The 15,437-nt window shown below is 42.8% G+C and overlaps 1 protein-coding gene across 1 annotated transcript in view; it reads right to left on the bottom strand.

The window, feature by feature from the left end:
* The window catches only part of LOC120523160 (1-aminocyclopropane-1-carboxylate synthase-like protein 1), a 101,097-nt gene that overhangs the window by 73,268 nt on the left and 12,392 nt on the right, over nucleotides 1-15,437 (bottom strand). Inside the window, exons 4-6 of the mRNA XM_039744185.1 lie at nucleotides 7,596-7,655; nucleotides 4,253-4,323; nucleotides 2,212-2,281 (exon numbers count right to left, since the gene is read on the bottom strand). Of these exons, the coding sequence (XP_039600119.1) occupies nucleotides 2,212-2,281; nucleotides 4,253-4,323; nucleotides 7,596-7,655 (201 nt within the window). The remainder of the gene's footprint in view (nucleotides 1-2,211; nucleotides 2,282-4,252; nucleotides 4,324-7,595; nucleotides 7,656-15,437) is intronic.

The raw sequence follows: 15,437 nt of genomic DNA on the forward strand, positions 1-15,437 counted from the left end.
TATACCACGAAAAGGCTTTAACTTGAACCCAGCGGCATTCCCTCCCAACAACAACGTGGCCCTGTCTTTAAAAGCCTTGAAGCCGGGCATTGCCTTAGCTTCTTTGTGCATATAGGACCTTTCAGGCATTTTCTTCCACCAAAGCCTGGTTTCATCCACATTGAATTATTCCATCCAATTCGTCAACAAATTTTTCTGCTGGTTCTACATCCATGCTTACTGCCTCACCGCTGATTCTCCAATTATGCAGGTTGAACCTCCACCTAAACCGTTGAAACCATCCATGGCTTGCTGTAAATGATTCTGTCGATTTTTCGCCTTCACATGCCTTCAAAGTCTCAAAGATACTGCATGCCTTAGCTTGACTTATTAAAAGGCTTATCGGCATATTATTTTGCATCTGGTTGTCAAACCAGATCGCCAATAATTTGTCCATCTCATTACTAAGACCTTTTCGCTGCCTAGTTATTATGGCTTTAAATCCTATCGATGATTTCACCTCCTCTTTCACTCTAACTTTATCCTTTAAAATCGTTGAAATTGTCGAATGTGCCAATTTCAAGTCACATGCTATTTCTTTAACCGTTTTACCAGCTTCGTAGTCTTGTATGATTTTTATTTTCATTTCAAGGTCGATAGCTTTCCTTCGTTTCTTAACAATTTCTCCAGATGATGCCATACTTTTTCTTTTCGTCGACATCTGTACTATTTTGGGGTTACAAATATGTAAAAAAACAAGGTTACACAGTAACTGCTTGTAGGAATGAAACTGACTGAAAAAGCACATAGCAAGTCTATAGTTCGCTCAGTGCACTTGTCACTGTCACCACTGACCGACACTCAGGCTGAGAAAGGGGATTCCACGAATTGCAGGTCGAAACTCGATTGGTCGTAAGTGCGAGTGGTCGTTAAGCAAATAGGTCTTAAAGTGAGGAGTACCCTGTATTTGTTAACCTTTCTGAAATCATGTTTTCACTTTGTCTTAATGGATCACTGATTGTAGACTGAGGAGCAAAAATGGCAACATTATTCATTTAAAATTAAATCTACTAAACATAATAAAATGTGCAGAAATTGAAGGGGTCCAAGTATGTGACGACTAGATTACTGTAACGCACTCCTCTCAGGACCACCCAAAAAAGACATCGATCGATTACAACGAGTGCAGAATGCAGCTGCTAGAATCTTAACTAGGAAAAGAAAATCTGAGCACATCACCCCAGTTCTGGTGTCACTACACTGGTTACCTGTGTCATTCAGAATTGACTTTAAAATACTGCTGATGGTTTACAAAGCCTTCAATAATCTCACTCCATCTTATATCTTAAATTTCTCTCACCTTACACTCCAAATCGTAACCTTAGATCTTCAAATGAGGGTCTGCTTAGAATTCCAAGAGCTAAACTTAAAAGAAGTGGTGAGGCGGCCTTCTGCTGATATACATCTAAAATCTGGAATGGCTGACTGATAGAAATTCACGTGAAACACATTAGTTTCTCATAGCTTCATTTTAGTTTAATCCTGATGCTCTGTATGTTCAATTAATTATCATTATCACTCATGGTGGCTCCACACTCCGTATTAACCCCTACTCTCTCTGCTGTTTTTTTTTCCAGTTTTCTGTGGTGCCGATCTGTGCCACCACCACCTGATCAAAGCACTGTGATGTCCCTACATTGATGGAGTGAAGGCCAGAAGCCCATATGACCGTCATCATCAAGTTCTTCCATGAGAACCCTGAATACCATGAGGACTGATTGAGGTCATTGATGTTAGGTAGAATGCCTAGAGGGGGCTGGGTGGTCTCGTGGCCTCAGAACCCCTGCAGATTTTATCTTTTTCTCCAGCCGTCTGGAGTTTTTTTTTTGTTTGTTTTTTCTGTACTCCATGGCCATCGGACCTTACTTTTATACTATGTTAATTAGTGTTCCCTAATTTTAATTCTTATTTATTTTGTCTTTTTTCTCTTTCCTCATCATGTAAAGCACTTTGAGCTCCATCATTTGCATGAAAATGTGCTATAGAAATAAATGTTGTTGGTGTACTGTTGGAGGAGGCAGATTGAGTGATTTGCTCAGGGTCACACTGTGACGTCAAGAATATTCAATGAAACATGCAGACTGAAATGTGCATGTCCTGGATTAAATGTGAAAAACATATGACAATCATAAAAGGAATGGTCATGGAAGTATAAAAAGAGCTGTGACTCACATTTTCCACCTTTAGAGGGCTGGGTGCCTTGCAATAGTAGGATAGGAACCTGGCGACCTCTTCTCGAAGGCTGGAATGAAAACCACAAGAAGGAAAAGGTCAGTAGTGAAAGCTCGCTGGCAAGAGTGGGAATGGTGCCCTGACCGTAAAGTGGCTGAAACTTTCATTTTAAAAACTGTATGCCATACCCAATTTGAAGACGTCTTGTTTTCTGTGTTGCCCCACTATAGGATACACTCTATAGAACAAATCATAAATCTTACAGAACCTACCACACAGCGCCTTCAGAAAGTATTCACATCCCTTCAGTTTCTTCACATTTTGCTACATTACATTACATTTAAATTCACTTTGCCCAGAAAAAAACAGCATACAATAACTCAAACCAATGGTATCCAAGGATTCTCCGAAGAGACACAGTACCAAAGGAGTGCGGTCTTCGTTTCAGGTCACTGGATAGAGTCCATGGCTCAGGACCATGTCAGAGGTCATTAAAGGCCTGGCTGTTGGTTTTTATCAGGACACTCACAATCCCAGACAGTCAGACTCCTCGCTCAGTCTCGCGAGTGCCCAAATCAGAGCCTCCATTGACTCCATGAAGATCATAGCATCATCAGCAAAGTCAAGATCAGTGAATCTCTCTTCGCCAACAGACGCCCCAGAGCCACTGGACCCCATGACTCAACCCCATGACACCCATTGAACAGAGTAGGAGCAAAAACACACAACTGACAAACATATACACTACTGGTCAAAAGTTTAAGAACTTTGAAGAGGAGACTTTCTGTCCAGTCTGCAGTAGTCCACAGCCAGTATGTGGATGTTCAGCCCAGACAAGCAGACACCGATAAGTCCAAGACACACATTTTTTATTTATACTATTTACACCAATAAAGTCCCGTACAGCACACAGTGCCCTCGCACCAAACACTCTTAAGTCCAGGCCTCTCAACAGTCCTTCCTTTCACTGCCTCTGCTCCTCTATCAACCACCTGGACCCACCTCTTCCTATGCCTTAAACCGGAAGCGCCACCGTGTTGGGACAGTTCTGTTTCAAATGCATGTCTGTGGAGACAACTCCGCCATAATTGGGAGTTTTTGTTGATTATGGGGAAACCGATTATATGGGGCACACCAGGCTGGTAGCCCAATTCTTTATTTGTGCCCTCTATTTCTATCACACTGTCTATTTTGATATACTTTGATGGCTTAGTTATCTTTTCAGTGTGACACTCCATCATCAAAAAGTAAAAAAGTGGTAGGCCGTGATCCTTACAAACACTCAGCATAAACCACCTAGCAATACTGTAGACATCTATCTTTATCCAGATAAGACCCACAGGGCCAAGGGACAGGCCCTCAGAAGATTAGGGTCAAGAAAGCTACCTCCCTGAAACTAACCCTAACTGGATGCCTACAGGGCCAGAGGAGCCTGGAGGACGACGATCAAGCATCACGTCCAAAGGGACAACCCAATTCTAAAGTCAAAAGAGGCCACATGGGGGACTGGGGTTAAGGACAGAAAATAAACCCTTTCTCTAAGGAAACTCCACCACCTGCAACCACCTTGCAATACCATAGACATCTATCTGTATCCAGACAAGGCCCTCATGAGGTCAGCACACAAGGCCAAGGGAGAGAAGAATTAGGGGCAAGAAAGCTGCCTCCCCGAAACTAACCCTAACGGAATGTCTACAGGGCCAGACAATCCTGGAGGACGAGGATCAAACATCACGTCCCAACGGACTAATACAACTCTAAAACCAACACAGGCCACACGGGGGACTGGGGTTAAGGACAGCAAATAAACCCCTACCTCTAAGGAAGATATCCGCCATCTACAACCACCTTGCAATACTGTAGACATTCAGGAGGTGCGCTATATGTCCAGTATAATTATGGTAGATGATGGGGTAGATGATGTGACGCATGCAAGATGGCCTATTGAGCCAGTGGTGGGATCAGCTGTATAACCTCCATAAAGTTCCTTGTCATGATACAAATCAGAGATGATTAATGAATGGATTAGTCTGCTACTTACAAACTGTGCCCTTTCCAGTCTCCATACTGAAGCAACGGAGGGTCAATCTGGAACATATCCGACTGTGTTAACTGAAAAAAACACAAAGAAAAAAAAATTAAAGACTGTCATGCAATCCACATAAAGCAACACAATGTCATGTCCAGAATCAACAACAGTCGTGTATGGCCTAACTCTCAGAGCTCAGTACATCAACTGAGTGCCACGTGGAGTCCAGGATAAGGTGACAAAATGATCTCAAAAGCAGCAAAATTACATTTTTTTTTCTCCATATAAAACAAATTAGAGATGGATGAAGAAAGGGACATCAAACAGAAGATAAACTCAATACTTGATGGCCAGCAGAGCCTGCCATCACAGGACAAAGCCTCCTGCTGGCTTCCCCACTTTCCCCTTCCACTCACCATGTCCATGGTATGTTAAAACTCCTAAGAAAACTGTTATAAACGATTTAGAAAACATGACAAGTATCAAAGGCTCCTTATCTTTAGCTCGGTATTTATTTGCACTTTGTTTTAGGACTGTAGGTTCACGTCCTTCACTAGTTTAACAACATTTCAGCATAAATTACCTGCGTTTTGCACCTTGTGAGCATACAACTGGATGCCTTGACATGTGAACTATGTGACACGATTAACCTGAGATTTGTGTCATGGATGTTTTGGATATAGTTTGTAATTGTCCAGTGCTGGTGACTATAGGTGCCCGTTCTATCTGAAATATTGTTTAACTCTTTTAGGGCTAATTTTTGTCCCATTTTTCTAGAAAGCACACAAAGCAGTGGTGTCACACATAAATCAACATAAACCACTTCTTTATGACAAATGTCACTTTGTTTTATGTTCCATGACCCCCTACAGTGTGTAAATTCACATAGTTATAACATCATCAGTCATAGGCTTGCAATGGCTGGCTACTGTATGTGTAGTGCCCACTAGCACACCGCATAGTGTGGTGAAGTCCCACTGCCAGTTTGGCCCCCACAGATCAATGTCAGCGTGGTCCTCCGAGGCGAGCATCACCCTTGGTGTGTCAGCTGCATGATCATCTGGGGAATGATCAGCTGATGCAGGTACCTGACTTTCATTTTTTTGATCTCCAGATCACTTGCATCAGAATTGGAGTTTGATAAGTCAGAGTCTGACTGAGCGATAATGCACAATAAATAAATAAATAAATAACATGCGCAGAGAATTTGCTTTGTGCAGTCACTTCACTCTCTCGCCCATTCTAGACGTCGTTGACTCTACACAGCTCCTGCACACGCAGGGATTTAACGTCAAGTCAAGGAGTCTAAGGCCGGGTTTATACTTCACGCAATGCTTTGCACGCTCCAGCGGACGCTCCTGCTACACAAGCGTTGTACCGTTTATACTTGCGCGCGTACTTTACGTAAATCTGGAGGAATCCAGCAGGTGGCAGTGCGAGATATTATCACGGTAAGAACAGGTTTGGCTTGGCTGTGTTGTGAATTGCCTGGAACGCCCATTAAATTCCGAGGACACCTTACCGCAATATCTCTGAAAAGGATGTTTAATGATTAAATCCATCAATCCAGAGATGTGCCCATTCTAGCTAGCATTGGGCACGAGGCAGGAAATATCCCTAGACGGGGCATCAGCTCATCACAAGGTGAATACAAGCACACACATACACTGGCGTCATTTTAGTGTCACTACATCTGCATATCTTCTTAAGGAAACCGGAGCATACTGTGGAAACCCAGCAGGAAATACCAGCGACGTGACTCCCTGCGTGACAGCAGTGCTAACGCTCCGCTACCGTGTCACCCCCATGTGTATAATTATTAACAGTATTCATTATTTAAACAAAATTAACGATTTATCTGTAAAATGTAACATACATACTTTAATGCATTTCATCATGAAAGTGATATCAAGTATAAATCTAAGGATTCTAAATGTGCAGAGCGTTGGAATCTCATAAATGTAATGTGCTCTGTGTGGTAATCTATTGCTGTTTGCCGCTACTGTCAGGACCGGAGGAAGCCCCAGAAAAAAAAGACGACACAGAAGATGGTATGTGAGACTTTAAAAATGTATCATGTCATTACGATTGGGAATATGCGACGCTTGAATATAAAAGCACCACGAATGCATCTGTATGTCGGCATTTTGCTTCACTACGTTGAACCATTCATCAAACATCTAAGCACGCACATCGATCTCGTAGGATCCACATAGTGACTTTCTGTCACATATAGATAGTAAACAGAGACTCTGACGTCACTCCTGACTTTTATCACACTGCGCCCCCCTCCCCCCCGACTTTTTGCTGGTACTGCAACTCACGAACACGTCGCGTTAATTTCTGAGGACCTGCTCAGAGGACGCGTCAAATGAATGCTGACAATGCGTGGCAGCCATGATGTGTGCACGTATGCATTCTGAGCGTCAAGTACAAATGAGCCCTTACAGTCCTCCAAGTAAAGAGGGTCTACCTACCACGTAACAGTTTTACCGAAATTTAAAGCTTTTATCGTCCTCTGCTCTGGATGTCAACATCGTCGACATGCGCCCTAAAAAACATAATCTCATGTTTAAGTGGAGAATGGACATTACATTTCTCTTAGCCGTAACTACAAACTCCATGGAATAAGTAAGTCAGTCAGTTGTTCTCCATCCCGCTATATCCTAACACAGGGTCATGGGGGGTCTGCTGGAGCCAATCCCAGCCAACACAGGGCGCAAGGCAGGAACAAACCCTGGGCAGGGCGCCAGCCCACCGCAGCCGTGGAATAAGTAAAATATAAAAATACTGTACATCACTGTTGATATGGAGTATCCCTTCAAAGGTAGCAAAGTGACCTAAAATCTTGATTAGGCCTCAAGGGTCCTGTCTGTACCAGTGGGCAGGCATCTGCGGCTTCTGTTACTGTTAACCGTGAAATGTCTGGAGGAGACTTCACCTCGGGGTACTAGGAATGACCGCCCCCGCAAAAGGTGCTTCTGTGTGTTTGTGTTTTATTCCCTCCAAGGTATACCACACAGTGAGAGTGTGTCCTGCCTGTCCATGTTAGCGTGCAAATCATTCCATCATTTTCTAATTTTACCTCGGCAGCCTTTCGCAGGTACAATTTTAACAGGGCTTAGGAAAAAAAATCCCTTTGAAAATTGTTATTAAAATGACTATTTTTCAAACATAAATCTATTTAGAAACAGTAATCAAGTCTGCCAATGATGAATGCGGTCACGAAGGAGTTTGACAGACCACACTGCAGCAAAGACCGCTCATACTTAAATATTCTTAGGAAATTCAAGGAACAACATGTTCAAAATGTACTTTGGACAGACATTTTTATAGGCAGGGCCTTCCACCTCACCCGTTTAGACAGCAGGTCAAAGCACAGCTTGTTCTCACTGGTTCCCAAGTTAATAATACCCTAAAATAGAAAAAAAAAAAAGAGCAAAGGTAGGTTAAGTAAGTCATACACATGAGCTCCGTAAAATCACAGACAGGCATCGGAGGATTTCAACTTGTTGAACCTAATCGTCGCAGTACAGAGCCACGGTAGGCCTTCACTTACCCCAGCAGGATCCAGTACTTGGTGGGCCACTTGCTTGATACACAAACACGCACGCACACACACACGCACAGGGTAGATTTAGAGGGACCAATCATCATAAGCCGCATGTCTTTAGGGTCTTGGTGAACAGGCACACTCCACCCGGACTAAGGCTGCTCGATCTTTTTTGTTTTCTACTTAAGAGTTGCAGCTCTAGCTATCAACAAGCTAAGTGGGATACATAATAAGAAATCAACGTTTCCCTGAAAAGAATACCAAAGGTTAGGTTTTCACAGAAAAACAAAACATTTCTGATGACCTCAAAGTTCGTTTAATCATTTTTGAGATCAATCACATATAATTAAATGGTAAGGTCTGCCAGTCTGTCACGCGATTACTCACCAACTACTGGGGCTAGAATCTTCATCTTGGTCTTAATCGAAAGCTTACAGTATGTTTTAGCACTGAGGGTCCACAAGCTTCACTACTTCTTTATTAAAAAAAAAATCACCAATAACGAAGAGCACTGAAGAAACTGGAAAGCCTTTTGACAATCAGTAAGAACAAACCTTTTAATTAACTCGATGGCTGCTAACTCGTATTGGGACCTCTATAGGGTGGTCCAGATCTAATTCTGCAATTTTCATTACTCTATAACTTATTAAGTTTATTACATAGAAAATCCCCCAAAAAATCCCGGACCATTAAGAAGAGTGCGAACTGACGGCATGAAGAATCGCCTTCAATTCTTAATTAATTGTGAATTTCTTCTTTGGGATTAATAAAGTATCTATCTATCTATCTATCTATCTTCACGCAAAACTGGAATCATCCTCGCATAAATCAAAGTCATCCAGACGATCTGGATCTGCATAATTAGATTTGGACCACCCTGTATAGACGGACAGCACCTACGAGTTATCTCGTTAACCGTCTTCAGGGCTCTGGCATCAAACATGAGCATGTTAGTGGGGTAACTGTGGTGTAGCGGGTCCACTTTTTAAATAAAAAGTCGGCTTAGAGAGGGGGCGTGGTAGCGTGGCCGGAGCGATTCCCGGGTGAATTCGTGATGCGGGCACTCCTCGCTTAAGTGCACAGGAGAGGAGTTGTCCGCATCTGCAATTGATGGCGGGAGCTGCTAATTACCACACCTGATCCACGTCCCAGTGATAAATAATAAAAGCGCGAGGCGGCTAGTGGGGGGAAGAGGAAGAAAAAAGACGAACGGAGGTTACAGGAGAAGAAGAAGGCAGGAAGCAGGGAGGAAAAAGCCAGTGCGTGAACGAGTGAAGGTGTAGCCGAGCAGTGAGCCTGGGTGTTTCGCCTGCACCCCGGGAGCAGTCAGTAGTGGTCACTCCCGCTGAGCATTAGTGAGGAGCAGGAGTGATCGGAAGGAGGATGGCTCACGGCATAAGGCCAAGAAGGAAGTGGGAATTGGGACTTAGGAAGTGAAAGCCCCAGCATGAGTGCCCTAGTCCCTGAGGAGCCCAAGTCACGGTCTGATGATGCCCAATGGAGCCAGGGATTGGAAAGGCGAACAGACCAGCAGTAGAAGGCAGAAATAAGGTCAGCTGCAGGTAGGGAAGCCCCCCGGTGCATAGCCTGGACAGGAGAAGCAGGGGAGTCACCAGCAGAAAGGCACCGGGATCTGTTTTTAAAAGGATGGCTTCCAACCATTATTTTAACCTCAGGTTTTTAAAGGATTTTTTTTTCTATTGTGTTTTTAACCTCCATTGTTCACTCGTTTTTATTGGATTATTTATTTACTAAAACATTTTTGAAGCACTGCACTTTGGCCACTATTTGATTTTATTGTTTTTAATAAAAGCACTTTGCACTTTTTGCACCATCCCCATATCTGAGTATACGAGAAAGTCTCCCAATTTTATTTAAACGCCATTATAAACTGTGGGTTCAGATGATACTGAGACCCTTTTTCTGCCCACTTTATTGCATTGTAGATTTAATATAAATAAGATACATTTGCAATTTTTGCATGTCAATCTACACACAATAACCAATAATGGCATAGGGAACACATGATTTCAGAAAGGAAAATCAGTAGATATGAAAGACACCAGATCACAGAAAGAAAGACATGAAAGGCGTATTGCAAAAGATTAATACATGGATAGTTACAGTGGATTCACAAAGTGTTCCAACCATTTCACTTTCTGCACATTTTATTGTCTCATCAGTTTAATTTTTAAATTTGCTATTTTTGCCCATTACTCTTTACTCAGTGAGCCATACTGACATGTTTTCTGAGCGGTTTGCGAATTTATTAAAAATCAAAAACTGAAATCTCCCCTTCCTAAAAGTATTCAGGGCCTTTGCTGTGGCACTCCACATTGTGCTCAGGCCCGTCCGGTTTGCTCGAATTACATTTTCAGATGTGTCCACGGAGTCCATCAGTGGCAAAATTAACTGATTAGACGTCATTAAGAAAGGTACGTGTGTAGCTGTGTAGAGAGGGTCCACGATTCACACTGCATGACAGGACAAAACCCAAACCATGAAGTTCAAAGAACTCTCTGTAGACCTCCACAATCAAATTGTGGAAAGGCAGTGATCAGAGCCAGGGGACATGCCATTTATAAAGCTCTGAGTGTTCCCCGGAGCACAGTGGCCTCAGTAATTGTGCAATGGATGAAGGGTCGAACCACCAGGCTCCTTCCTAGAGTTGACCATCTGGGTAAACTGGTTAACAGAGCAAGAAGGGCCTTAGCCAGGGAGCACACAAATGGCAAATATCATCCCGTTATATAAAAAGAATGACAGGGCAGATCCAAGCAACTATAGGCCAGTAAGCTTAACATGCATCACAGGAAAATTAATGGAAGGAATTATTAAGGATAAGATTGAACAACACATGGCAAGGACAGGAGTTTAACTGAACAGTCAGTGTGGGGTCAGAAGAGGGAGGTCGTGTTTTACTAACATGCTGGAATTCTATGAGGTTGCAACAAAAGGATACGATCAAAGTGGAGCAGATGATATTATTTATCTGGACTTTCAGAAAGCATTTGATAAGGTGCCACATGAGAGGTTGGGCATCAAGTTAAAAGAAGTGGGAGTTCAGGGTGATGTTTTTAGATGGGTGCAGAATTGGCTCAGACAGAGGAAGCAGAGGGTGATGGTGCGAGGAACCTCATCAGAACTGGGCGATGTTAAGAGTGGTGACCAGCAGGGGGCAGTGCAGGGGCTGCTGATATTTTTAATAAATACAAATGATTTAGATAGGAATATAAGTAACAAGCTGTTGAAGTTTGCAGATGATACCAAGATAGGTGGATTAGCAGATAATTTGGAATCCGTTATATCATTACAGAAGGACTTGGATAGCATACAGGCTTGGGCAGATTTGTGGCAGATGAAATTTAATGTCAGTTAATGTAAAGAATTACACATAGGAAGTAAAAATATTAGGTTTGAATACACAATGGGAGCTCTGAAAATTGAAAGTCCACCTTATGAGAAGGATTTAGGAGTCATAGTGGACTCTAAGCTATTGACTTCCTGACAGTGTTCAGAAGCCATTAAATCAGCTAACAGAATGTCAGGTTATATAGCGCCATGATGTGTGGAGTACAAGTCACAGGAGGTTCTGCTCAACCTTTATAACACACTGGTGAGGCCTCATCTGGAGTACTGGGTGCAGTTTGAGTCTCCAGGCTACAAAAAGGACATAGCAGAACAAGAAAAGGTCCAGAGAAGAGCGACTAGGCTGATTCAGGGCTACAGGGGTTGAATTATGAGGAAAGATTAAGAGAGCTGAGCCTTTACAGTTTAAGAAGATTAAGAGGAGACCTAATAGAAGTGTTTAAAATGATTAAGTGAATTAGTACAGTGGATCAAGACGGTGACTTTAAAATGAGTTCATCAAGAACACGGGGACACAGTTGGAAACTTGTTAAGGGTAAATTTCGCACAAACATTAGGAAGTTTTTCTTTACACAAAGAACGATAGACACTTGGAATAAGCGACCAAGTAGTGTGGTAGACAGTAAGACGTTAGGGACTTTCAAAACTTGACTTGATGTTTTCTTGAAGGAAATAAGTGGATAAGACTGGCGAGCTTTGTTGGGCTGAATGGCCTGTTCTCGTCTCATTAGAGACTAATGTTCTAATGTGACCAGACACCCAATGGTCACTGCAGCAGCACTTCAGAAGTCTCTGCTGAGTTTGAAGAACCTGTCAGAAGGAGGGCCATCTCAGCAGCACTCCGTCAATCAGGTGTTTATGGTAGAGCAGTCAGACAGAAGCCACTCTGGAGTTAAAAGTCACCTCACTACAGAACTCTGAGAGCCTGAGGGAAAAAAGATCCTCTGGTCTGATGAGACAAAAATTGAACTCTTTGGGCAGAACTCCCAAGTGCTACATTAGGTGAAGACCAGGCACTGCTCATCACCTGCCTAATACCATCCCTATGGTGGAGTATAGTGGTGGAGGCATCATACGATGGGGGTGTAGGAGGACAGGTTGACTGGTCAGAACTGAAGGAAGGATGAATGTGGCCAATTATAGAGAGGACCTGGAAGGAAACCTGCACCAGAGTGCACATCACCTGAGACTGGGGGGATGGTTCACCTTCCAAGCATTGACAATGAGCCAAAGCATAGAGCCAACACAAGGATGAAGAGGTTCCAAGACAGGACTCGGACTGTCCTTGAGTGACTCAGCCAAAACCCCCACTACAGTTAAGACCCCTTAGAACACGTATGGCGAGACCTGAAGGTGGCAGTTTACAGACACTTCCTATTCAGTCTAATGGAGATTGGGAAGATCTGCCAGGAACAATGGGATAAACTGCCTGCAAAGCTTGTAGAGACCCAATCAAGAAGACCTGAAGTTGCAATTGCTGCCAAAGAGGCTTCTACAAAATATGGAATAAAGTAGGGGGCCGCCAACTCCAGTCCTGGTGGGCCGCAGTGGCTGCAGTTTTTCATTCTAACCCTTTTCTTAATTAGTGTCCTGTTTTTGCTGCTAATTAACTCCTTTTCCATTCATTGTAATTGACTTGCTCTTGAAGACTCGCACCCCTTGATTGTTTCTTTTTCATTAATTAGCAGCCAAACAATAATGAGATGCAAAATGAGCCAAACCAACTGGTGTCCATCATATAATATCAGAAAATAAAAAGGGTGAAGGTCTCAGGAATGTTGACCTGCTCGGGTCCACAAAACATTTGACTAGAGCTCTTAGAAAAGAGAAAATCCACAGTTTAGGAAATGTCTGCCATTGCACCATGAGAGCAGCAACAAGCTATGCAATTAAAGAACGGGATTAATTAATGGCAAGACTCAACGCCTGATTAAACAACTGGTTGGAGTGAAATTGAGAGAGTTTGAGACCCTGACTTAGTTGGTCTTCGGTTGGCTCACTCACTTCACATTTCATTTCTGTTTGGGTGCCATTTAAGGAAAGAAATAAAGCAATTCAGAGGAACAAATCTTAAAAAAAACAAGTCAATTAAAATGAATTCAAAAGAAGTTAATTAGCAGCAAAAACAGATCACTAATAAGAAAAGGGTCAGAATGAAAACCTGTAGCCACTGGGGCCCTCTAGGACCGGAGTTGTGGACCCTCTGCTTTATTCCATACTAGCAAAATCGCAGCGGCAAAGTACTGCATTAAAATTTTATTAAGAAGAAAATTAAACCTTTTTAAACTGAGGGAAAATATGCCAATAATTATTTGTGAAGGATCTCTTTGTATACCATGTTGTCAGTTCGGCCCTCCGGTTGTAACATGACCAAGCTGTGCGCTGAGCTTACTCTTTAATCGGTATCAGTTTCATGGTTTGTTTCAATTACGACAGTATTTGCAGGACTTGTTGTATTGAAGTGACATTCGGCATCTGTCAAGCGTTGTAAGCACACAACCGGTTTCATCAATAAAATCACATCCAGCTTTTGAGAGTTTAAACATTCATAAACATCAAAGTGTCCACTACTGAAATCGTCACCTGTGAATCTAAGATGTTTAAGAGGCATTGGCGGTTGTCGAAAGGTGTAAAATATTTGGCCATTTTGGTACACTTGAAAGTGACAACCGAACAATTCAGTGGCAGCCATCAACTCACATGCAGAACCATAGGTGAAGGGCTTAAGCATTTCACTCTTCTAGTGCTCCTGTGTAGTATAATTATCTCCTGTACCATCATCAGTCCACACAATGAACATGTCCCAGTCATTCAATACATAAGACACAATGTTCCTCCAGATATCAAGAGTGAGCCTGATATGGCCGTGCAATATGTAACAAAGAGAATGGAAAAGGTAGGTGCCATCTCCAGGTATGGAAACCACTCAGTAAGTGACAGTTCTTTGATTGATGGTGATCACCTCGATAGACATGTTAATGGGGGTACGGTTGGAATGATAAAGGAAATGGGTACCTGAGAAATGTAAAGTAAGTCTAAAATACCTATACAATTAACTATAATTGTAATAAACAAACAATAAAACAGCGGAGAAGCCGTGGATTAAACAAAAAGGCTGTAGTTCTCAGTTGGGAGACGTGAATCCCGTGGTGAAACAAGGAAGGGAATGTAGAGACCGGAGCAACGGACGGTCTTATATAGGCAGGCAGCCAACAACGTGGGAGGCGTTGGGATGGGGGACCCAACGCCGCCTCACACGGTGGCCGAGCTGCAGGCTATGGATGTATATATGTACGTAAGTAGGATTCAGTTAGCGTTGGGAACCCGTGTACCAAATTTCTTGAAGATGGGCCCATAAGTAACAAAGACTGTTGAAAAGTTCAATATGGTGGCCAACAGTGGCATCATACCACCGAAATAAGTACGTACATTGGTTTCGGTTAGTGCAGGGAAGCCGCCTACCAAATTTCGAGAAGATGGGGCCATAAATAAGAAAGTACAACATGGCGGACGTTGTTGATCGTTATGACTATTACGTGTAGAATTTCGAAATGAAACTTGCTTAACTTTTGTAAGTAAGCTGTAAGGAATGAGCCTGCCAAATTTCAGCCTTCTACCTACACGGGAAGTTGGAGAATTAGTGACGTTGGAAAGTTCAATATGGCGGCTGACTGTGGCGTCATACCACCGAAATAAGTACGTACATTGGTTTTGGTTAGCTCAGGGAAGCCACCTAACAAATTTCGTGAAGATGGGGCTGTAAATAAGAAAGTTCAACATGGCGGACGTTGTTGACCGTTATGACCGTTACGCGTAGAATTTCGAAATGAAACAGGCTAAACTTTTGTAAGTAAGCTGTAAGGAATGATCCTGCCAAATTTCAGCCTTCTACCTACACGGGAAGTTGGAGAATCAGTGACGTTGGAAAGCTCAATATGGCGGCCGACAGTGGTGTCATACCAACGAAATAAGTACCAAATTTCAGCCTTCTACCTACACGGGAAGTTGGAGAATTAGTGACGTTGGAAAGTTTAAAATCGCGGCCGACAGTGGCGTCATACCATCGAAATAAGTAAGTACATCGGTTTTGGTTAGCTCAGGGAAGCCACCTAACAAATTTCATGAAGATGGGGCTATAAATAAGAAAGTTCAACATGGCGGACATCGTCGACCGTTATGACCGTTACATGTAGAATTTCGAAATGAAACCTGCTTAACTTTTGTAAGTAAGCTGTAAGGAATAAGCCTGCCAAATTTCAGCTTTCTACCTACATG

The sequence above is a fragment of the Polypterus senegalus genome, chromosome 1 (genome assembly GCF_016835505.1).
Source record: "Polypterus senegalus isolate Bchr_013 chromosome 1, ASM1683550v1, whole genome shotgun sequence".
NCBI classification, from domain to species: domain Eukaryota; kingdom Metazoa; phylum Chordata; class Cladistia; order Polypteriformes; family Polypteridae; genus Polypterus; species Polypterus senegalus.